Below are 24,894 nucleotides of genomic sequence, written 5' to 3'. Positions count from 1 at the left end.
CTAACAGTAAAGTAATTTTTAAGTGTTGACTTTCCGTGCCCATCACGGAATCGATATTTGGAGAAAAAAAGTCGTGATGAGCACAGCTTTAGCGGGAAGTAGAAGCACAAGCTCGAAATTTGAATTGAGAGATTTTAAATATTTGGCATTCGATTTGACCTTGATGTGAGAAATCGGGACCAGCAACAATCCATTTCTTATTTGATAGGCTAATATCTAGATTTTCTTAAAAAAAAAAAAAAAAAAAAAAAAAAAATGTCCGGTTTAACTGATAATTTTAGTGGTTTTCACAAGACTGAAGTAGGTTTCTTTTCGCAACCTGTATGTATTAATGCAAAGTGGAAGCTTTTAATATGAGTGGAAAAATTAACATATGCTTGTGATCATGGCTATCGCTCGAGCCAAATTATTAACTAAATAAACCTTAGAGAGCTACGGGGACAAGAGTGAGTACAACATTAAAACACGTTCAGAAAGGTTTAGTGGGGTGTGTGTATGTCAGACAATATATATGTGCATAGTTATTGTCGGTAGATTTATTAAATTAATAAATCTCTCATTTATTACAGGTCACACACACACACACACACACACACACACACACACACATATATATATATATATATATATATATATATATATATATATATATATATATATATATGGGGGTAAGGCATTTATTGTCTCATTTTGAAATTTGAAACTTCAGACTATGTCCTTTGGCCTAATTTTATCCCCCTCAATATAGATTATCTAATTCGCACACTGCTTTCTATAGTGTATTTCACTCGGATATTTTCAAAGCAAATTAGCAGAATTAATATGGAACAATTCATACTGTTCATCTCAGTTCATTTTAAGTTATACATAATTATTCTAAATTAATAATAATAATACTAAAAGGTCGATGTGCACGTTGGTTTTAAACAATCTTCATACTTTCAGCTTTTAGTAACAAACTTAGACGTGTCCTCGCATGTTACTGCGGGCTATATTTTTCATCTCTTCTCCCTGCGTCCAATTCCTCTTCCTCTTTAATGGTAAATACATGCTAGTGAGCTAAAACAATATCTTATGGGTCTGTGCTCAACATTGTCAGAGACCTATTCAACAAACAAAAAGTTTTTCTTAGGAGCGGAATTTCATAAAATTCCACCTAATTTAGAGCCTAACGTGCAAATAAAATACTTATGTTACATTTTAGGGTTCTACATTAACAGTTTTGATGTTGCGCACAGCCATCTACCCATCCTTACGGGATTTTACTACTTATTTGTTATTATGGGCTGTAAAAGTAGTAACAGTCCACGACAGTCTGAAATATCAAGAAAAAGCGAATATAGTATCTTGTACGAACGTGGATTAGAAAGCGATATTAAAGTAATTATATTCCTTATTAATATTTCTTTCGGCTAAGGAGTAAACTTTGGTTAAAATATGGAACATGTTTGGGATTGTGATTTATAAGAAAAATTCCTGAACATACCACGACCCAATAGATAGACAATATTTCAAGAACACGAACGTTGCATATTTGGAATTAATATACATCACATCTACATTGACAATCTTAATAACAGTGTTTTTTTCAAAAAGAATAATTCGACTTCAAACAACCGTAACTATGCAGCTTTTTATCCGTTTTGATAGTTGCCGGTACGCTGCAGTAGCGCTCTTCCTTTACCGATCATTTCAGTATTTCTCAGGATAGTGATCGCACAGCAGAAATCATTTGGCGTTCTACGCTTCGCTAAGCTTGAATCCGTAACTACTGTGTAGTGTGAATTTTGTCAACAGACTCTGGAGTTCATAAGAGATTCCGTTTATGTGCCAGTCGAACTGCAGGAACGCATAACAACAGTTGCGGAAGCAGTGGATCCAGAAATGATCCAAAAATTTGGGACGAATTTGACTACTGTATGGACATATGCACCCCAAGGGAACCATATGGTTTAAAAAATAAAGGATAAAAAATCATAATAAGCTTTGTAATATAAAGTTAATTCGAAGCATCTATGTTCTATACCATGAATGCCATTTAAGTTATTAATCGGATGAATTTTTGCAACACTCTGTACGTAATAGATTCCGATACAAAAATGAAACTCGGCGGAATTATTCCTAGGCAAATTAGAGAGTACTGATACTAGGATAAAATTTACGACTGAAAAGGAAAGTAACAATTCTATTAATCTTTTGGACATTATTCTTTACAGAAAATTCAATAAATTTCAATCTAAAATTACAAGAAGCCTTTGGCAAGCAATATATTCATAAAAAGGAATTCAGAGAATCCATGGCAGAGAAAGACTTACATGCGAATCAACACGTTTATTAGGGATTTTACCTTAGTAACATTTCAGAATTAGGCATTACAAAAATTATTTTGTGAACAAAACTAGTTTAAGTGGTATATATCAAGCTTATTCCACTTGTGACAGCTCCTATATTGGAATGATGAAAAGAAATATTAGCACTAGATTCAAGTAACACGTTAGACAGTCTTGTGAGAACAAAGAAGCTGTTTAGGGCCTATCTAAACATGTACAAACCACAAAACATTCAGTACAGAGGGCTGAAGGTGTTATATCGGGCTACCAATAACATGAAACAGACGTATTTGAAGCTTATTATATTAGAACAGAAAAACGCTTATAAACACGGAAAAGGAACCTTGAGGACTGGGATACCTGGGTTTGAAAAAACCCGTTTTATTTTTTTCGAAAAAGCCCAACACACATGGGCAAATAGGGGGTTTTCGGGTTTAATTGAATTTTTTTCGAAATATTTCAATGTCTTTGGAGTAAAAGTGTTAAAATGTGATTTATATTTTAGGATTATCATCGTCACAACTTGCAACAATTTTCTATTCACTGCTGTTTTAAAAAGAATGGCCGCCATTTTGAAATTTTACATTGGATCGCCGAGAAAACCTATAGAGCCAATTAGAATGTCTCGTGCTTCTACTCTCAAAATTGCAACTTAAAAGTCCCATAATTGCACCCTGTAGCGTGAATAACAGGTATTTTGAAAAATGGCCGTCATTTTGTAATTTTACGTTTACGTTGGATCACCTTCAAGATAGGTACAGGTAATTTAGAGTATCTCGTGCTTCTACTCTGAAAATTTCAACTTCAAAGGTCGAAAATTGTGTTTTGTAGCACGGATAACAGCTATTTTTTTTTTTTTTTTTTAAAAAAAAAAAGACCATTTTGAAATTTTACGTTGCTATGTCGTCAAAATCTATACAGAAAATTTAGAGTGTCTCGTGCTTGTACCCTGAAAATTTAAACTTAAAAGATCGAAAGTAGTACCCTGTAGTATGTGTAGTACACCAGGGGCGGATAGACTCCAAGTGGAAGGGGGGGGGGGGTCAGAGCTGATGGAGGTGAAATATTCGTCCAATGATCTAAAGGACGAAGGAACAAATGTAGATCGAATCATCCCAGAAGCCTCAGTGATATTCGCCAAATGTTTTGTTGAAGTTCACTTCCAATACTTAGTGCGTTCAATTACGGGAATTTTCCGAGCACTTGTTGCAAGACGGTTCTTGCCAGAAAATTAATTTAAAACAATTAAAGATATAATTCATATTCATATTAAAGATATATAAAGTAAGTGTTTCAAAATGTCTTAAATGGAATTAAATATTTTCCAGCGTAAAATAAACGGTTTTATTGTTGAAGTAATCACTTCCGAAGTAATCGCGGGAATTTCCCGAGTCCTCCTTTCACTACGGTTTTTTCCCTCGAAAATGCAGCTTTCTTTAATGTACAACGTGGTCCGGAAGAGGGCGTACCACTAATTGGTGTTTTCTGACGGTTTTAGGATGTTAATGGAAATTCTTACCGGGAGATGCTTAATGAGTGGTTGGTGTTTCAACTGGAAGAAAATGGTATCAAAGACACTCTTGTGATACAGCAGGATGGAGCACCAGCGCACTTCGCGATTCACGTGCACAATTATCTGAATCAGACATTTCCTGGCCGCTGGATTGGAAGAAGTCATGCGTCTAGACCAGCTTCCTTAGCCTGGCCTCCAAGAAGTCCCGATCTGACGACACCAGACAATGCTCTCTGGGATTTCATAAAGCAACAAGTAAGAAACACTCGATATCACATAACGCAGGAACTACGAGCAGCTGTGGAACACGGCTTCACCCTCGTGACTCCGGAGTATCTCCGCAAAACATCTGCGAGAACTTGGCGCAGAATTCAGCTGTGTTCCGACATGGATGGTGATCGTACCGATGTTTATGACTCTTAAGACTTCAAGGTAACTGTGTACAGATATTCTACCATAAATAACACTAGAGTGTTGAAACTAAAGGAGGGTACGTCCACCTTCGGACCACCCTGTACATCGAAATTTCAACTAGTACGGAATTTTGAATTGGGCACTTGAAATAGTAAGCGTTACTTAGTCTTCGGACCTCCGAACATTAAGCTTTTAAATTTGACGAGAATTTTTACGTTATTGCTGGTGTTGATTCTACAGAATGCTTATATGAAGAGTAGCAACAAATAACTGAACTAAACTGTTGTTGGAAAACGAAATTTTACTGAAGAATACTTCTGTTACCAACAAAGTAATAAAAAATAATGCTAATAGTTTTACTAATGCACTACATATTTATTGGTAGTACCGGCACCTATGGCCTTAAACCCGTCAAACATATGAGGAATAACGTCCCTTGGCGTCGCCAAGTCCGCAAGTACACTATTCACGGAAAGTATTTTCTAAAATACAAAATTGCATATTTTACTTCGAACAGGCTATAAGCATAATCCATACATTAACTTGCTGTATAATTACGAGGCCTAGTCAAGAAAGACTTGGACTGATTTTTTTTTTTAGGCAATTTATTATTACTCAGCAACAGGCACATGATCCTTTTCAAAGTAGTCCCCGCCTATTTGAATGCACTTTTTCATTCGAGTCTTCCAGTCCTCAAACACGTGTCGCAGGCCATTCTTTGAGAGGTCCTTCAAAACCGCCTCCGATGCCTTCAGAACCTCGGAATTATCGGAGAAGCGGCGTCCACGCAGTCTGGATTTTAGGGCAGGGAATAGAAAAAAGTCGCACGGTGCGGTAGGCGTCTCCACCATCCTCAAACCTTTGCAACAGCTTCCTGCAAGTCTCCACTCGAACGGCCTTCTGCTCTGGTGTCAGGAGTCGCGGAATCCATCGCGCACACACTCGGCTCATGTGGAGGTGGTCATGCAAAATTTTGAAGGCACTGCCATGAGATATGCGTAGTGCGGCTGCCAGATCGTCGATACTGATGCGGCGATCTTCTCTAACAATGACTGCTGCCGTGTTAATGTTCACCTCAGTAACAGCTGACGCTGATACACCTGGTCCACCAGCTTTCGTGATTGTCATTCGGCCCTCTTTAAACTCTTTGAACCACCAGAACACGGTACTTCGTGGCAAAGCGTCATCTTTGTAGGCTGCTCTCAACATTCCTAGAGTTTCTGTTGCACTTTTCCCCAGGCGATAGCAGAACCGTATAGCTGCAAATTGTTCATCTCGTAATGACTCCATTTCTTCTACAGGCGACTTCTAGAGGCGGCGCAGAACATCACCTGCAATAAAAAGTCGTGGTTACCAAACATGCAATGATTCCTTAACAACATTTTATATATATGCACAGCAAGACCCACCCTACTTGTATGCCAAACTATGAAGCTCCAGCGTTAACAGAACTGCCGGGAAAAAAATCAGTCCAAGTCTTTCTTGACTTGCCCTCGTATCTTAAGCTAAGGTTTCCTATTCACTCATAACTTTATAAAAGTCTTTTGAAAGGTGTTGTATACCTTAACGCGAAAGCATCTAATTCGCCCAAGGAAAGACCAAAATCTCATAAAAATAATTTTCAATGTGATCAACTTAGCTGTACCAACAATATACTTACAAAAAGCTCAAAAACCCAGGGGGGGTTTTCAGGTAGGTCCAACCCGAAAAAAACACCGGGTTTTTTCGGACTGGGCCCATTTGGGCAAACCCTGTGGGATACTGTTATTACAAATTACAAAACTTAAAGCTGCAAATACTCTATTAAAAAACAGGAACATAAACTGAGTTTTAATCTGCATGTAACTTGCCAATAGTGTTAAATATGGCAACATTGCACATACAGGAATTAAACTTAGGAAGGTTGGAAGACACATGGAATGTAGATCATCACAAGTCTAGATATTAATAAAAAAATACAAAGATTTTGGGTTAGTGTATTAACTATTATAATAATAAGATTTTGTATATACTTTCGCACTACTGATTGTTACAAGAAAAACACGTAAATAATTGCATAGAAGATATTCTTAAGCCTTAGCCCTCTGTACTGAATGTTTTGTGGTTTGTACATGTTTAGATAGGCCCTAAACAGCTTCTTTGTTCTCACAAGACTGTCTAACGTGTTACTTGAATCTAGTGCTAATATTTCTTTTCATCATTCCAATATAGGAGCCGTCACAAGTGCAATAAGCTTAATATATACCACTTAAACTAGTTTTGTTCACAAAATAATTTTTGTAATGCCTAATTCTGAAATGTTACTAAGGTAAAATCCCTAATAAACGTGTTGATTCGCATGTAAGTCTTTCTCTGCCATGGATTCTCTGAATTCCTTTTTATGAATATATTGCTTGCCAAAGGCTTCTTGTAATTTTAGATTGAAATTTATTGAATTTTCTGTAAAGAATAATGTCCAAAAGATTAATAGAATTGTTACTTTCCTTTTCAGTCGTAAATTTTATCCTAGTATCAGTACTCTCTAATTTGTCTAGGAATAATTCCGCCGAGTTTCATTTTTGTATCGGAATCTATTACGTACAGAGTGTTGCAAAAATTCATCCGATTAATAACTTAAATGGCATTCATGGTATAGAACATAGATGCTTCGAATTAACTTTATATTACAAAGCTTATTATGATTTTTTATCCTTTATTTTTTAAACCATATGGTTCCCTTGGGGTGCATATGTCCATACAGTAGTCAAATTCGTCCCAAATTTTTGGATCATTTCTGGATCCACTGCTTCCGCAACTGTTGTTATGCGTTCCCGCAGTTCGACTGGCACATAAACGGAATCTCTTATGAACTCCAGAGTCTGTTGACAAAATTCACACTACACAGTAGTTACGGATTCAAGCTTAGCGAAGCGTAGAACGCCAAATGATTTCTGCTGTGCGATCACTATCCTGAGAAACACTGAAATGATCGGTAAAGGAAGAGCGCTACTGCAGCGTACCGGCAACTATCAAAACGGATAAAAAGCTGCATAGTTACGGTTGTTTGAAGTCGAATTATTCTTTTTGAAAAAAACACTGTTATTAAGATTGTCAATGTAGACGTGATGTATATTAATTCCAAATATGCAACGTTCGTGTTCTTGAAATATTGTCTATCTATTGGGTCGTGGTATGTTCAGGAATTTTTCTTATAAATCACAATCCCAAACATGTTCCATATTTTAACCAAAGTTTACTCCTTAGCCGAAAGAAATATTAATAAGAAATATAATTACTTTAATATCGCTTTCTAATCCACGTTCGTACAAGATACTATATTCGCTTTTTCTTGATATTTCAGACTGTCGTGGACTGTTACTACTTTTACAGCCCATAATAACAAATAAGTAGTAAAATCCCGTAAGGATGGGTAGATGGCTGTGCGCAACATCAAAACTGTTAATGTAGAACCCTAAAATGTAACATAAGTATTTTATTTGCACGTTAGGCTCTAAATTAGGTGGAATTTTATGAAATTCCGCTCCTAAGAAAAACTTTTTGCTTGTTGAATAGGTCTCTGACAATGTTGAGCACAGACCCATAAGATATTGTTTTAGCTCACTAGCATGTATTTACCATTAAAGAGGAAGAGGAATTGGACGCAGGGAGAAGAGATGAAAAATATAGCCCGCAGTAACATGCGAGGACACGTCTAAGTTTGTTACTAAAAGCTGAAAGTATGAAGATTGTTTAAAACCAACGTGCACATCGACCTTTTAGTATTATTATTATTAATTTAGAATAATTATGTATAACTTAAAATGAACTGAGATGAACAGTATGAATTGTTCCATATTAATTCTGCTAATTTGCTTTGAAAATATCCGAGTGAAATACACTATAGAAAGTCTTCAAACAAACGCTATAAATTTGATACTGAAGAGCACGAGTTTCAAAAATGGGTCAAAAATTCTGTTTCATGCCAAGATCTCTTCAAAAAGTAGAATTCTTTCAATATCATGCGTAGGCCTAATGGCCGTGTTTTTTTACTATAATAAGAAGTTCTATCTTTACATTCAAACGTTAATTTAGATTAAGTAAAATTTAATTTTGCTTACAAAACATAAGGAACACATCGTAACATTATAGTCAAATTTATTAACCTTATACATAGTCCTATGGCGATCAAAACTTCTCAAATATCTATACTTTGAACAAAATCCGCAGTCATCTTGAGTTCAAAGACAAGTTTATATCATCCCATACAATAAATCGGTCACATGCTGTAGTGTAGGTCACATAACAAGTGAACATCAAAACAAAAAAATCTGAAACTAAATACTGAAATTGGCAATTTGGGCAATTATTGGGATAATATTTATTCCATTTTATCAACAAAAATTAAATAATTATTAATTATATAGTACAATATCTTTACTTCTTCCATTCTACGAGTATATTACTCAGCTCTTGGGGGGGGGGGGGGAACCTACGTAGAAAAATAACTAAATTGACCAATTTGGAAAAGTATGTATTTAGTAACATTGATCTTCAGAGTGTGTTTTTAAAGTAAAGTTGTTTCTGTTATTGCAACTCCATATTGGTATTTTAAAGTTCAAGATAATTTCATTAATTCTACTGGAGTTATATAGCACCTTAGCCTGTGATCCACATCTGATAAACGACAATCGAGGATTTTGTCGGAAACAGTGACCATTTGAGTAGTTTTATTCTTGTTATAAGACAAAGTCCTGTGAAAGTAAACAACTGATTCGCCATAGGAATATGTACAAAGTTAGTAAGTACAATTGTCACTCAATTACAATCGGTACAGTAAGTACAATCGGTAAGTACAATTGACCGATCACTAAAGCCTCGAGATATGTAACTAATGATTTTGCGTATATAATTAACAAAAACACTGACTTCGTAAAGGCTATTTCTGGACAAAAGACATGTGGTAACTGTAGAAACAAACTTGGCATGAATGTAATGAATTGAACGGAGTTAGCCACATTGAACAGAAGAATGCGTCAAATAAAACGAAACTATAGGCCATTTAACGTTTCACCTACAGCATTAAGGGATTCACCTATATAATCCCATGCCAGTCTTTCGCACAGAAGTTTGCATACACTAAAAGAAAGACTGACTCAGGAACTACTTCTCTGAAAAGATAAGTAAGCAAAGATTTGGGAGCAGAATTTTAATCTGATTCAACGTAATATATCAAAATATTAAATAAATAAAAGAAAAAAAAGTTTATGAAATGGGTAAATTTCTTGACTATAGGCCAAATTTCAGTCAAATCACCCAAATATATATATATATATATATATATATATATATATACAGGGTGGGCCATTTTAATTAATCCACGGAAATATCTAAAAAATGATAAAACATAGAAGAAATGTTTGAAGTACACGTTATATATTGCTAAGGGGGAAAACCATTTCCGCCAAAAGTACCCCTCCCCACCCCACGGAAATGGGGGTAACGGGGGGTAACTTTGAAATGTCAAATGGGAACATGGGTCGAGTAATACCTCGTTCGAAAGGTCTTGGAAAACTAAGTAACGCTGTACCAAAATTTGTTTCATATGGAGCACCAGTTTCAAAATGACCGCCATGATATAGTTCGGAACCTCCAGAAGCCGTAGTATGAAAACCATGGGAGGTAGATGAATGGAACAAAATTGAAATACGTAAATATCATAGGGCATATCAAATGACGTGACCCCTGAGATCCCATCGTCTTTCCTGAAGGGATCTTGTGAGCTAACTTCAAAACTTCAATGTCCGACCGGACACGGTTCGGGCGTACGCTTGACCTACCCAATGCTGTTTGGAAGGCAGACTTCAGGGATAGAGAATTAGTGCACTCAGTTAATGCGGATTGCCACAGTCAAGGGCGCCCATAAGGGGGGCAAGGGGGCTCTCGCCCCCTAGAGGAAATTGTGCTTCGGCATATCGAAAACTCAATATAATTTTTGATAGCAAAATTTGAAACTATATTTGAAATGTCGGTTTTTCTTGCCTCCCTTGGAAACCACAACATGGGCGCCCTTGGCCACAGTTACATTTTGATTAACTATTAGCACTCATGTCATATTGTAAGCTTGAGGGACGAAACAGTGTGTACGTATATCCCCGAAATGCTTTCCGAATAACCAGCACGCATTGCATAAAAGTTCTGTGGCGACGGAGATTAGCAAATTCACACGTTTGTAAGTTCCAGCAACAGCATTATTCGACAACTTCTTTCGTATAACGTTCTTCCTTTTTTCGCATCGAATCATACTTGGCCATACAGATATGCGTTACCATTCAAATAAAATTTCACCTTTTTATAGTCACTACAGCGTCATCCTTACAAACAAACGTTTCAACCATACCATACCTATTTGTAAGGTAGCCTTAATTTGCGAATTAAAGTAGAGTTCTCGTTTGAACTTTCACTGTTACTTTCCACCCCGCTCACATACAGAGCACAGGAAAAGATTATTTTGCAGGACTTGGATATCTCTCTATAGATTATGGCAATTTTACTCTAACATTTTTATCTCTGTTGTATCATTCTTGAGCCTTGGAACGCCTCCGTGGTTTTCCTATTTAATTTTCGTTATTTTCATTTATCTCTACCCGTATTCATACTATGGGCACTAGACGTTTTCTTAGACACATTCACCATGTCTTGGCGATCATTTTGAAAACGGTGTCTCATGTCGAAAATATTCTTACAGAAGCTGTTTGATATTCATTTGTCTATGTAACATGATGTTACTCGCTTCAAGTTGATATTTGAAGTTTTCAAGTTGGCCCCGGATACCTTTCAGTGGAGTCACCCCGACAACACCTCTCGATGTGCCTTACGTCAGTTACCTACTCCAGTTTTTCTTCTGTTGATTTATCTCCAATCGCTTTCATACTACGGATACTAAACCTTTTCTCTGACACTGATACTATGTTTCAGCGGCCTTTTGAGAACACTGCCATTTCACCTCAATCGTTTTCTCCTGCAAGATGTTTGATTTTGCAAGATTTATCGAACGAGGTACCACTGGACTCATGTTACTATTTGAAATCTTGAAGTTAGCCCCCAAGACCCCTTCAGGGAGGCCACTGGGATCACAGGGACCACACTATTTGATATGCCCTATGATATTTACGTGTTTCAATTTTGTTCCATTCATTTACCTCCCATGGTTTTCATACTACGGCTACTGGAGTTTCCGAACTATATCATGGCGGCCATTTTGAAACTGGTGCTCCATATGAAACAAATTTTGGTACAGCGTTATTTAGTTTTCCAAGACCTTTCGAACGAGGTATTACTCGACCCATGTTCCCATTTGACATTTCAAAGTTACCCCCCGTTACCCCCATTTCCGGGGGGTGGGGAGGGGTACTTTTGGCGGAAATGGTTTTCCCCCTTAGCAATATATAACGTGTACTTCAAACATTTCTTCTATGTTTTATCATTTTTTAGATATTTCCGTGGATTAATTAAAATGGCCCACCCTGTATATATATATATATATATATATATATATATAGAGAGAGAGAGAGAGAGAGAGAGAGAGAGATAGTTGTCGACTTTGGTGCTTCGTTTTGGAACAGAAAACAGATTATCGATTAATGTAAGTGAATATGCCTCCGGCAAACAAAGTTCTGAAGAATAAAGCAATTTTAGGTTTTCCTGAAGTGAGAAAGGAAAGTGAAGATATAATTAAAATACTAAACAAATTTACTGTTAGTGAGGAACATTCCGCAATCCTGTCTGAAAAGCAGTGAGTAGTTTAAAAAATGTATTATATGGAGAAACTTGAGAATGTAAAAGAATGGAAGATTTTTATGAACTACAGCCATAAATTTAAAAGTAATACATTGTTGACATACTGAGATGTGATCTTTTTATTATTATTCGCCAATTCACCTCTGGGTCCCTGGTTCGATCCCAGCTAGTGTCAAGTGGATTTTGTAGTGGACAAACACCGTGTGCGTGGTTTAGAGGTCTGCATGGGCTCAAGCTCGAACCGGCCCGCGGGCCGGACTCGGGCGCACAAAGCATGTGTCACTTCGGGCCCGGCCCGGGGCGTAAATTTTTAAATATACAACCTTATTTCTCGTTCCTAAATTTGTAAATGTACTGTACAACGACATTTATTGGACCGTTCTTTCTAGAGAACTTTTAAAGCGCAACTTCAAAATTAACCTCTAAATACTGTAAATAGAAATGCAATTTTGCATTCACTATTAAGTTTCTGTAATTCGGGCTCATTTGATTATCATACGAGCTCGGGCCTAAATGCTAGAAAATATTTCAGATTCGGATCGGTCTCACATTGTAAATTCACGGGCCGGGCAGGACCCGGGTTAAAAATTCCGGCCTGCGCAGATTTCTGGCGTGCGTTTCCACCATTTCATTCATTTCTCACCCTTACAGTCTCCTTTAGCCTACACTGTGTAACCGTGAAGGTAAAACTGAAAGATTTCATTTTATTTTGTTATGTACTACGCCAGTGCTTTCTAATCTTTTCCTTATAAAACACCCTATTAGTACCCTCAAGTTCACACAATATCCATTCACTGCTCTCTTTTGCCTCCACGTATCAAATATTCTGGGATAACACATTCCCTTCATCGTTGCAGCAAGTGAAACCTATTTTTAGGTACTCTTCATTACAAACTCAACTTCATGTTCTTACAACATTAAGAATATACACATTTAGTGTTATCATTGAATGTTACTAGCACAAAACTGTAGAAATCAATATCTCGATTACACAATTAATGAGCTGAACGAAACTAAGGATATTTAGTAGGCCTTTTTTTTTTTTATCACACGTCCTTCATTTGTTTAAAATTCTGAATTTTATAATAATCATAATTTCGAAACACTGAAGTTGGAAAGCTGTGCTCTACGAGAATATTAGACAACCTTGAGAACGATTGGGATGCCTGTAATCCTGAAACTTTAGTAGCACGTGACATCATCAACCCCGGAATAATTTCGAGTTTTGCAAACTAAACCTGCCGAAAGATGCAGGTAGCTATGAGATAACTAAAAGATTATGTCGTGAAATTATTTAAAGGTTAGAGCTTGATATCAAAATAGTTAGCATTTTCCAAACCTGATTTTTAACTTCTAAGCCTATCAAAGTCTACGACAGACTTTTATTTACTGTATCTTTTATTTACAGACTTTTATTTAATATTTTAACCGAAAAATGGGTCTCTGAGACCCAATGGTAAATTTTAAAACACAATAGTGGCACCCCTTGTTGCTGGTAAAAGTTTATTTTGCTCCTTTCTTTTATACTTTCATGAGCTAAATATACTTAAACTTTCACGAGCAGCCAGGGGTGCTATCATCGTGTTTTAAAATTTACCACTGGGTCTCAGAGACCCATGTTTCGGTTAAAGTCTTACTGTACTATTATTTGTACTGTTTTGGCGCTCCCTTATAACTTCCTCAGCAGATCTGAGCAACTGAGGTGCAACTAATCTCATTTCTTAAGACTTTTATCCTGTACTATTTCACGTAAGGAAAAAAAAAAAACTTAGTAATACTCATTTGCCCTTGCATTAAAATAACAATTTTGAAGGTCTTTTGTTGTGAAACATTTATTCAAATCGCGTTTACTACAGAATTTTAGAAAAACATTTACGCAGTTTTGTCCTAATCTTTATAAATTGTGTTCAATTCTAAATGACACTCTGTGAATATGTTGTCCTAACCTTAGATTTAAAATTCTAGATTTAGGATTAAACATTCTAGGTTTACGATTAATTGTTAACTGAATCTTAAAAGCCAATCCGTAGATTTAAGAATGTAGCAGCAACTTCCCAAAGTGCCTATTAGAATGAAATGAAATCATTCAGTTTTAACTTTCCATGGCTATGCCGTGTAGGTTCAAGAAGACGGTGGTGATGAATGAAATCTTTTAGTCTAACATCTCACGAGTATGCTCTTTAGGCTAAGGGAGAAGGATAATTAAGACAAGTGAATGATGATGGAAGAATTGGTGGGATGAGAATGTGGGAGTGCCCGAGAAAACCCATGGCCCGGAATCGAACCAGAGACCCCCAGAAGTAAATGCTCTACTACTGAGTCACCATGCCCCCTCCCCCCACCCTTATCGTAAAAAAAAAAAAATCTTTGAGTTTTACGTCCCCACGGTTATGCCGGTGAGGCTAAAGGAGACGGTGATGATGAGTAATGAATGAAATGGTGGAATGAAGAAAGTGGGAGACCCCCAAGAAAACCCACGCACACGGTGTTTGGCCACCACAAAGCTCACTTGGCAGGGGCTGGGATCGAACCCGGGACCCCAAGCACCAGAGGTGAACGCTCTACCACTGAGTCACCATGCCCCCTCCCTTATCGTAGTGATGAGAATGAATACGATGGTGAAATGAAGAAAGTAAGAGGAAACGGAAAAAACTTCTAGAGAACCAAAGTGCACAGTATTTGTCCACCACATAGCCCATTTGGCGCAAGCTGGGATCGGACCTGGAACACCACACACCAGAGGCGAAGTGTACGCTCTACCACCGAACCACCGTTGATGCCCGAAAGAGCTTATTAGAAATAAGCAATTCTACTAGTACCAAATTACAAGTGTCCATAAAAATCCTTTTTGACCTCTCACTGTTTATTGTGGACACGAAATAGTCCACGATTGAGTCCTGTTGCTCAGACTTGTTGAGAAAGTTGTCAGGGAACAGGCAGTAAATATGTTACATTACATTAATACCGAAACAGTACATTACCAGTAACTCCTTCAGATCAGTTGTCAATATAGGACGACCCCCGGGAACGCACTCTGTGCAATTCTGGGAATAGTCCCTGTGCATCTGAGGATACTCGAACGAGCTGCTAACTACTGGATTAGGAAGAATCTTCCCGAGAAGACAGTGGATATACTCGGCCGTCTGTGCCTAACAAAGGCAGAGACTAAAGCCCGGGAAGTGAGCAGCTGGCAGGCGGAATGGGATGATTCCGAAAAGGGAAGGAGAACCCATGACGTGCTCCCAGATATGGCTGAAAGGCTGCAAATGGGATATATGCGCCCAGGGAAAGGCCTTGTACACTTTGTAACAGAACACGGTCCGTACAATGCTACGCTTCATCAATTGGGCTTGGCTAGAGCGCCACAGTGTGATTGTGGGCGTGCCCCGGGCACCCCAGAACATACTGTCATTGAGTGCGCGCTTCTTCAGCAGGTTCAACCGGCTGATCGAGCAAGGTTGTTGCATATACCGCTGAGGGACGCCTTGCGTTCTGAAGCGATATGTGGCGATTTGGGAAGGCTCACCACCGCAGTGTCTTCCTTTTATAAGGAACGATACTGCGAGCTTCTCAGAGAGGGGCGTGGAATTCTCCCACTGGGACACAATGGAATTGACGAGCGTCTGCAAGAGGAGTGAAACCTTGTAAATAGTGTAAATATCGTGTACCAAACGAACTCCAACTCGGAGGGATCCGGATGACGAGCTCCTACGCACAGCAGACAACTGACAAGGAATGCTTGCATTCCGCTGAGGAAAGGACTACCCGAGTCTTCTTCCTCCCCCAAACCCTGCCAGGGGATTAGGGATTCCTATGGGTCTCCCGCTGACTCCCTAATGGGAAACTAACGCGTCCCATTGGGTCTGGTAGCGTACGTGGTACCTCAACACGGTAAAAAGTGAGGTAGCTCTCTGGGCGACCCTACCGGGGGAGAGCAGCGGTAAGCGGTCAAGGCCCTTCTCCCAAACGGCGACCTACACGTGCTGTTGGGTCCGGGAAGAGATACTGAGTATCTCAGCGTGTACGTGGTACCTCAACACGTAAAAGAGAGGTAGTCCCGTAATGCTTGGACGATGCTACTGGGAGGGGAGATCGGATTCCTGCCTGCAGGAAGACCAAACGGAAACGGGAAAGGTCCAATCCCAGATATCTGGGCAACGGTACTAATTCCGCGAAAGGGAGGTAACCCTGCAGGATATGGGCCGGCTCCAAGCTCAAATGGTGACTTACACGTACCATTGGATCCGGGATGAGATGCACAGCATCTCGACGTGTGTGTAATACCTCTACACACGGCGGTTGCCAGTTGAACGATAGATGTAGGCAGGGCCGGGACACTAGCCCCCTCGGGCATTGCCTGAGGTTCTCGGATTGGGTTGGACTCTGCCGGGTTGTGGTCATACCGTGGGATTCGGTAGCACATGGGAACTAATCCCAGGAACCTGGGTAACGGTGAACATGTGCGGGAGGTGAGCTCGCCTTATAACGCTCGGGCACCATGCCTGCAGAGTATGGTAGGGCCTGACTCGCTAGCAGGACCGCCTCCACCAGTAGGTCAACTGGTAGGCACTCAGGACTTCGGTCTGGCCGCGCAGTGGGCGTATCCCACTCCCTCAGTGAATGGGGGTTACACACTTAGGTATCAAGGTTAAGGGACAAATCTTGAGGGTGCACTTGCGCACGAGGACAGAAGTCCAAGCACGAGCAACCACGGGCGGGGTGCATTACATTCTTGCGGAACCCGTCCATTAAATAGACCGAACGGTCGCGGGCATGCTCCCCATGCATGCAATTAAGCGTGGCATAGTAGACCACTAGCTCACAATGTCCCAGCAGAATAGTTTTTGACAATATGCTAGAAAAATTCTTTACATCTACAAAAATACTTAAGATGATAAGATGAATTTTTAAAGATGTCTTACGAATCGTGTTTTAGAAAAAAATGAAATATTAGGATTGTGTCGCCATTAGGGCAGTTTCATCCAAACGTACAGATGTACGGCGGGCCGCCCTGAGGGGTTAAATATTAGATACTGTAAATACAATAGCACGTTAACAAATTGGTGCATGTGTAGTTTTGACGCACCATATTTTAGAAGATCTACAGGTAAAATTCAATACTTTGCATGAAAAGATGTGTTTATAAAGAACACACTTTTGCACGCGACAAAATTAAATACAAGGTAATACAGTTGTATTTTAGGTTCACAAATGTGGGGTTACTAGTCTAAAATCATTACAAGTGCCTTACGACGGATAAAAAAAAATAATAAATAAAAAAAAAAATAATAATAATAAATTGGTGAATGCAAATCAAAGATAACTTTATCACATACTATTTTCCATGGGTAATATATTCCTGTACAACGTACAGAACCTGTACTTTATGTTTACAAGTGAAACGTTACTAGTAGCAAACAATGATAAATGTTATTGACACTCGTACCATTGCAAAACCTCATTTTCACCACCCTCGCTTACGCGCACCCACCAACGCTGACGTGCCTGCTCCTTTCGGAAGCTCCCCCACCCTACCGTACCAGCTTCACCCTGCCCTGACTCGGTTAGGTAGCATCCGTGCTTTTAGTAGCACATGTTGATTTGGGTTTTTTGCACTGTACTTCCTATGCCACACATCCGGAAGCCGTATTTATACGCAAATCGTAAAAGAATACAACAATTACTTCTGATTGTAGATTTTGAACAATTACTTCTGATGGCCCCCCTGAATTTTATCTATAACAAGTGAGATATTTTCAAGTCGTCCAGCGGAAACCTTTTAGGGGACAATAAGGGGATTAGTGACAGAATCATAATTTTTTATCAATTGTTTTTAGTGGTGCGCAAAAAATAAACCAGTACGAACAAATTACTATATACGTGCATCAATTCATATCCTTAATAATTATGTACATGAGAAACAATGAATACAATAGGTTCACGTCTAACTTGACATCGAATCCACTAGTTTGAAGTTAAAATTTAACTACCAAATTTAACTAATTGATAAATTACATAATTTAAACTTGCCACTGCAGATTTCAATTAGCTTCTTCTTCCACATCCACGTGTTTTCCAGAATATATTTCAAAGATATTAAAATATTAAAAAATAAATAAATAAATAAAAAGTTTAAGTTACATGATAAGGAAAGTGGTTCAAACAGGTTAGATGCCAGTCTAATTAACTTTCACCGCATTTTCTTCCTGGTCTGAATGACATTCATTAAACATCATTGCATAATAAGACTTACGTCTAATGTTAAAAGAAAATTCCAGATTACTTAAAAATAGAAATCATCAATTAATATTTTTCTGGAATCTTCACTAATGAAAATGTATCCTTCTACAAAAGCAACTTTTCATTTCACATATTCCTGTCCTTTATATGAACTTAGTTTTCATAGCTATATTAAAATTAGATTAGGCCTACCATGTCTTAGGGGAATATTGAATAACATGTAAGAATGACTTGACTATGTTGAAATTATATTTCAGTAAATGTTTAAATGAAGAGGCCAAACCTAATATTAAGAGAAATTAGGGAAATTGTAACGTTTTCAATCGACAAAAAGGCCGGCCCTCCCTCAACTAAACGCTGACCCTATATTTGCTTAGGTCTTTAATATACGCTACTCCATATATATATATATATATATATATATATATATATATATATATCTTAAACTTCTAATTTCAAACATTACATGGAAAAAAATGTATGGATCGGTTCCGAATGTCGAAAAGTACAAATCCGTATCACTCAGTGAATCAGAGATGGTCAAACTGTGATTGATATACTTAAATATATAGTTAACACTTTATAGTTTGTTTCTGAATTCGAAAAAAAAATACAACTATGATCTCAAATGGGAAAATGTATGTTCTTTTTTTAAAAACACAACTCCTAGTAATGAAAACAGAGGAATGAATTGGTTCGTTTGCACACTTTCAAAATACTCACACAAACTCCTGTGCACTATAAAACAGTAAACACAATTTAATTTATCGCTCTATGTTTATAACATTACCATATAATATTACATACCATACTTGGACAACAATCCGATTGAGCATCGGAGAACCAGCCATTCGAACTTTCTTCTGGAGATGGTGACTTACTGAACCACTTGCCTACATCTGGTGTTGAAAATGACACAGGCATACTAATTTTAAGTTGCTGTTTTTCATTTCTTGAAAGATAATCATCCAGTTCCTGCTTTAGACTTGCCATATTGCTTCTTCACCATTAAAATATCTCGTGTACAAAACAACACTTCCAACTTGACATGTTCAACATCACAACTTCGATTGATTTCAGCGAGTCATTTGTTTTTCTTTTCTTCAGTGTTACCAGTGGATGCAGTAAAGAACAGGTTTTTCCTTAGTAAAATAAACACATACACATTTAAATTACAAACATCGTGCACTTGATTATACTGCTGCAAGCTACGAGTTAAATATAAATGAATTGACAAACCAGTAGCTAACTATTCATGCAACATGCTGCCCAAGTATTGCTTGGAGGCATGAGTATGTGGGTCACAACAAACCAAGTGTGGATCAGCTTGACGAAAATGATTCAATAATCTTAGTATTTTTTCTTTCTCTCGGTTCAATTTGAAACGAAAACCGCAACCATTAAAGGCGTTTTAACCGATATCACATTCAGCGTCATATGTATGAATTTGAAAAAATCTTCGAAATTCTGAACTAAGTATCTATCTATACGTTGATACGTGTCATTGTTTTGATGCAGACTAGTGAATTGGGTGTCAATTTTTTTCAGGATAAAAAATGCATGCAACATACCGTATATTCATATTCATATTTATTTGCCTGTTTATAGCTTATAATATGAGGATATTCGTCAATTAAGCTTTACCGTTGTCAGATATGGTAACATTCTCTATATGTTATCAGTAAGATGATTTTCAGCAGAAAATATTTTTTTTCTAACAATTGTAATAGAGTATTTCTGAATACGCGTTTTTCTTTCATGTCCTTATACTTTGTCGGTAATTTGTTATATAACTTTATACAATTCACATAGACGGATTTACTAAAAATTTGCATAGTTCTGCTGGATGATATACATATCACAATTCTGCCTAGTGTTGTATGAGTGATTCGTATTTGCTAATGTAAATAGATCCTTGTGTTCGATTCCATACACAATTGTGCGATATATATATATATATATATATATATATATATATATATATATATATATATATATATATATATATATATATATATATAAACTATCTTGAATTCCCCCAAAATACAACACCATAGTTTATTACTGAAAAATCTTTACCATAGTATAAGGATATGACAGCTTCCTTGCACAAACTCTCTTGCAGTCTTCGAAATGCAAAGCGCAGGGAACTGAGTTTTGAATCAATGTACTCAACACGAGTATTCCAAGTTAAATCTTCGTTAACATATACCCCTAGAAATTTAACATATTTCTATTGACATAATTCTGCAGAATTTATACTTATTGGTATAAGTTCATTTCTTTGGCCCGAGAATTGAAATTTGACGATTTTTAGTTATTCCTACATTCATAGTTAATTTATTTGTGTATAGCCAACTAATAATTTTTGATAACGTCTTTGTAGTGAACATTCTTGCTTTGTCTACTGAGTCTCCACTGACAAGAACATTTACATTATTAGCATATAATGTTAATTTGACACAACCTAAATTGTTAACAACATCATTAATGTATATAATAAATAAAAGGGGACCTAGTATCCACCCTTGTGGTACTCCTTTAGTCACTTTCAATACAGATGATTTGAACATTTCTCTTCTGCTATTTACCTCTTTATAGATGCCAACATTTTTCCTACGTTTAGTTTAATACAACTTTATCCATTTGTATGCCACACCTCTGATGCCATGAGAATACAATTTTGCTAGCATAACACCATGGTGTATAGAACCGAACTCCTCAGATAAATCAACAAAAATACACATTACATGCTTTCTTTTATTTATATCTATCGCTACATCAGAAATGAAATTAAAGATTGCATTATGAACCAGTGGCGGATCTTGAAAAACTTACATCAGTAATAAACAAATAAATAAATAAGAAAATAAAAAAATAAATTTTATCGCTACAATAAGCTAAGAAGTGAGATAATAGGTTAGCTTTCTTTCCTCTATAGCAATAAAAGATGCCATTCTTTTCTTTTCTTTTTTTTAGGTAAGCATAGATTTGTACAATTTGTAGAAAAAAACATGAAATGCTTTTTTGTTCAAAAGTGCAATTATAAGTAATCAAAATATATGGGAATATTATCTCTGACATGCATAAGAATGTTCTAAAACGTAGTCCAAAGTGTATGCTTGTATCCACGAGTCTCGATACTGGATAAGAAACACATGATGTATTCAAGTGTTATTTGAAGGCAATATTCCAGTACAAGGCATCTTATAAATTTCTTCTTATATGCGATGGTAGATCTTTAAAATATACAGAAGAGGTAAGTAAAGTTTTTTTCAGCATCCAATTTTACGGACATATCCACCGTCACTAAAACGTTCCCTCCTTATGAACACACATCTTCCGGCTTTGCCCTGCCCTGAATCAGTTAGATAGCCTTTTAATGCCCACACAGCACTTTTTATTTTTCACTGTAGTTTTTATCACGAATATCTGAACTTTCTTTTTATACACAAAACGATAAAGCCCTCCTAAAGTTTACCCACTTAAAAGAGGATGCACTGCAATATATATATATTTATCAATCTGACTTCTACTTACTTGCCTTACTCGTGGACGCTATTCGATATTAATAACCTGTAAATTCAGATGAATCATGGCAGGATAATATTAGGATAGACTGAATTCTATAATTGTATGGTTTATAGCAGTCTTACACAAATGGACCGCTTGGATGCCAAGTAGTGTAGCTCTAATTTATATATATATATATATATATATATATATATATATATATATATATATATATATATATATATATATATATATATATATATATATATACACACCGGGTGATTCAATAAGAACGTACCAGGCCTATATCGCAGCTAATACTGCACGTATAGCCTTTAAACAAAAAAAAAAAAATGCATTACCAAATCGTATGTGTAGAATGCAATAAAATAGTAGCGAGACCAGTGGCGTCTCGTGAATACCTCCAACGGGGCTAACTTCAAAATTTGCAATGGAAAGTGGTATAACTGTTGGAATCGTTCGAAAGGACATTAAATGTCATGCAAATTTTAGAGAACAAACTTTGTCATATCCTTTCCCATTTAGCCGCTAGAGGCGTTGTTGCAGACTTGTATCTGACTACCCGTAGCAGGCCTTTATCTCAGCTAATAATGCACATAGAGCCGTCAAACAAACAATTAAACTACCAAATCGTACGTGTAGAACGCAATAAAAATAGTAGCGACACCAGTGGCGTATCGTGAATATCTCCAACGGGGGTCATCTGCAAAATTTGATATGGAACCAGGGGTTTGGTTATGCCTCCATTGAAACAAGCGCACAATGGGAAAAACGTCGAGAGGAAACACCTTCGCACCATCTTTCACCTAGTAATGCGACCGTGTTGCTGCTAACGAGGAAGAAATATGCCAAGGTGTTTCCTATCAAACAATGTATCACTCGACGTATATTCACTTGAAATTTTTAAGTTGGTCCCCGGGGCCCCATGATGGGAGCCCTGGGGACACCGCAACAACACCATTCCACGTTGCCTATGGCGTTTTCCTTTTTCATTTTTGATTCATCTTTTCCTACTCGACCCTTTCTGATTTATAAATACTGGAAATTTTATCTGATACAGGATCATTTTGGGGGGCCTCTTGAAAATGGTGCCTCATATCAAAAATTGTTTCCTACAAAAAATGTTCAATTTTTCAAGCTCTTTCGAACGAGGTATCAGTCGACCTATTTTCCTGTTTGAAAATTTCACGTATACCCCCTCCCCCAAGAATGGGGGCGGGGAGAAGTTCGTGTTTGACTCATTTTTTAGGCCCCTCTGTATTGTACATTGACTCGTAACAGTTTTCTTATTTGATGTATAGTTCGCAAGATATTGGCTTGTAACACTTATTTTGACTCACCCTGTATATATTCAGGAGAGAACTTTGAAGTTCAAAGTTCTCTCAATAAAAATTTGAATTTTAGAGTTGACTTCCACTTGACAACCAGGCGGTCCAAATATACTAGATTTATAAATTACTATTTCGGTTTGTTGTCCAATAATGTTTCCAAAACAGAAAAAGCAGTTAAATTGTGCTCAATGCTTTACAGTGTAGAGGAACTTATGAAGTGTATTTTGACAGTGAGCAAAATAACCCAGTTTATTCCTAAGCTTTTATTATAACAAATAATACCGGAACAATTCACCTCATACACTATCAACACCCAAACAAGTTTCTTTCGTAGGTTTACTCTACTTTGAGTCATCATCAATTCAAGTAACGCTTTCGCAAATAGTTATTTTTTGTTTGTGCTGCTCAGAGATGTGATGATAGAATTTTTTGGTAGAATGTTTGGCCGTTTTCAAAAATATTGCGTCGTACAACCACACCTCCATATATGCTGTTTTTTTTTCTTCACAACCACACATGCTGCTATAATGTAATATGACTGATACTATAGTGATCGCGAGTAGTCGTGAAGCTTGACCTAGATTTACCAGTTTCACGACCCAACAGAATGTGAGGGCGTATCACGGTCATCAACCTCCACCCATTAAATATTGTGTCAGTGTGATCTCTCGTGCTGTACGGAGAACATCTCCTGAGGGTGGAGAATTGTCGGATTGGCGTTAAGTTTCGTTTTGTTGTTATTGTTGCTTTCTTTATTTTATATTTTTGCTGTTTGTTCGCATTATAGTTCTCTCCGCCAAGTCCTCTAAATTTGGCAACGCTATTCGCGCAGTTCTGCTGTGTGCGTTCGGAAGGCAACTCCACCGAATTCTTCCGATTCATCACACGTGAGGGATATCAGTTCTATGATTCGTGTAGAGCCCAGGCTTTACGAGTTGTCGCGGACACTATAGACCAGCGTTTCCCAACCTTTCTCAACTTGCGGCACACTTCGGGTGTAACTTGAATTCTCGCGGCACATAGATATAATTATTATTATTATTTGCAAATATAAAATACCATGGTATTTTTTTTTCTGTGATTACTGATCATCTTCTCACAAAGATGAAAGCTCGATCACTGGTTTTCCCCTATGCTAATTCATTATGCTTATTTTTTATTCTAATTTTAAAATAGAAAAAAAATTGCAATGAAATATAGGATTCAGATTTTTAAAAATACGCTTCCTTTTTCGAAAACTGTATCCGACTTTTCACTAAGAACGAAAGTCACTAAATAACGAACGAACAAACAAATGTCTTGTACTTTTAACTTTGCTGTTTTAACCAAAACCGGTGCATATTATTGCAATCACACAGCTTGCGATGCGTCGAAGTCAAAACACAGCTGTTGAACAAAGTGTTGTTCTGTCATTCACGTGGGAATGAGTGTTCTACGAACGTTCACTTGACGCGTACCGTACAAGTGCTTCCATTTTTCGGTGTTAGTATGACTCTCAATTGAAGCGTAACATAGCAGCTAACCGGGGAAATGTGTACTAGCCGAAATACTGTCTGCTACACAGTAATAGATGTAGAATAATGTATTACATTTACAGTATTTTTTCCCTATGTCTTGCAATTTGGTTGCTATAGAAGTAATTAATTTTGTTTCGATTTCCTCGCGGCACACCAGCGGTTCATTCGCGGCACATCAGTGTGCCGCGGCACACCTGTTGGGAAACGCTGCTATAGACCATAAAAAAATATTAGGTGGG

General features: G+C 37.3%; 1 protein-coding gene across 1 annotated transcript in view; it reads right to left on the bottom strand.

The window, feature by feature from the left end:
• LOC145668602 (uncharacterized) overlaps positions 1 to 19,384 on the bottom strand; it is a 29,911-nt gene extending 10,527 nt beyond the window's left edge. Inside the window, exon 1 of the mRNA XM_081736630.1 lies at positions 19,081 to 19,384. Within this exon, the coding sequence (XP_081592756.1) occupies positions 19,081 to 19,266 (186 nt within the window). The 5' untranslated portion in view covers positions 19,267 to 19,384. The remainder of the gene's footprint in view (positions 1 to 19,080) is intronic.
• Positions 19,385 to 24,894: the final 5,510 nt, after the last annotated feature.

Source organism: Thermobia domestica, chromosome 13 (genome assembly GCF_964235325.1).
Source record: "Thermobia domestica chromosome 13, izTheDome1.hap1.1, whole genome shotgun sequence".
In the NCBI taxonomy this organism is placed as follows: domain Eukaryota; kingdom Metazoa; phylum Arthropoda; class Insecta; order Zygentoma; family Lepismatidae; genus Thermobia; species Thermobia domestica.
The sequence above is the reverse complement of the archived record's forward strand: the minus strand, read 5'-3'. Positions and strand labels throughout refer to the sequence as shown.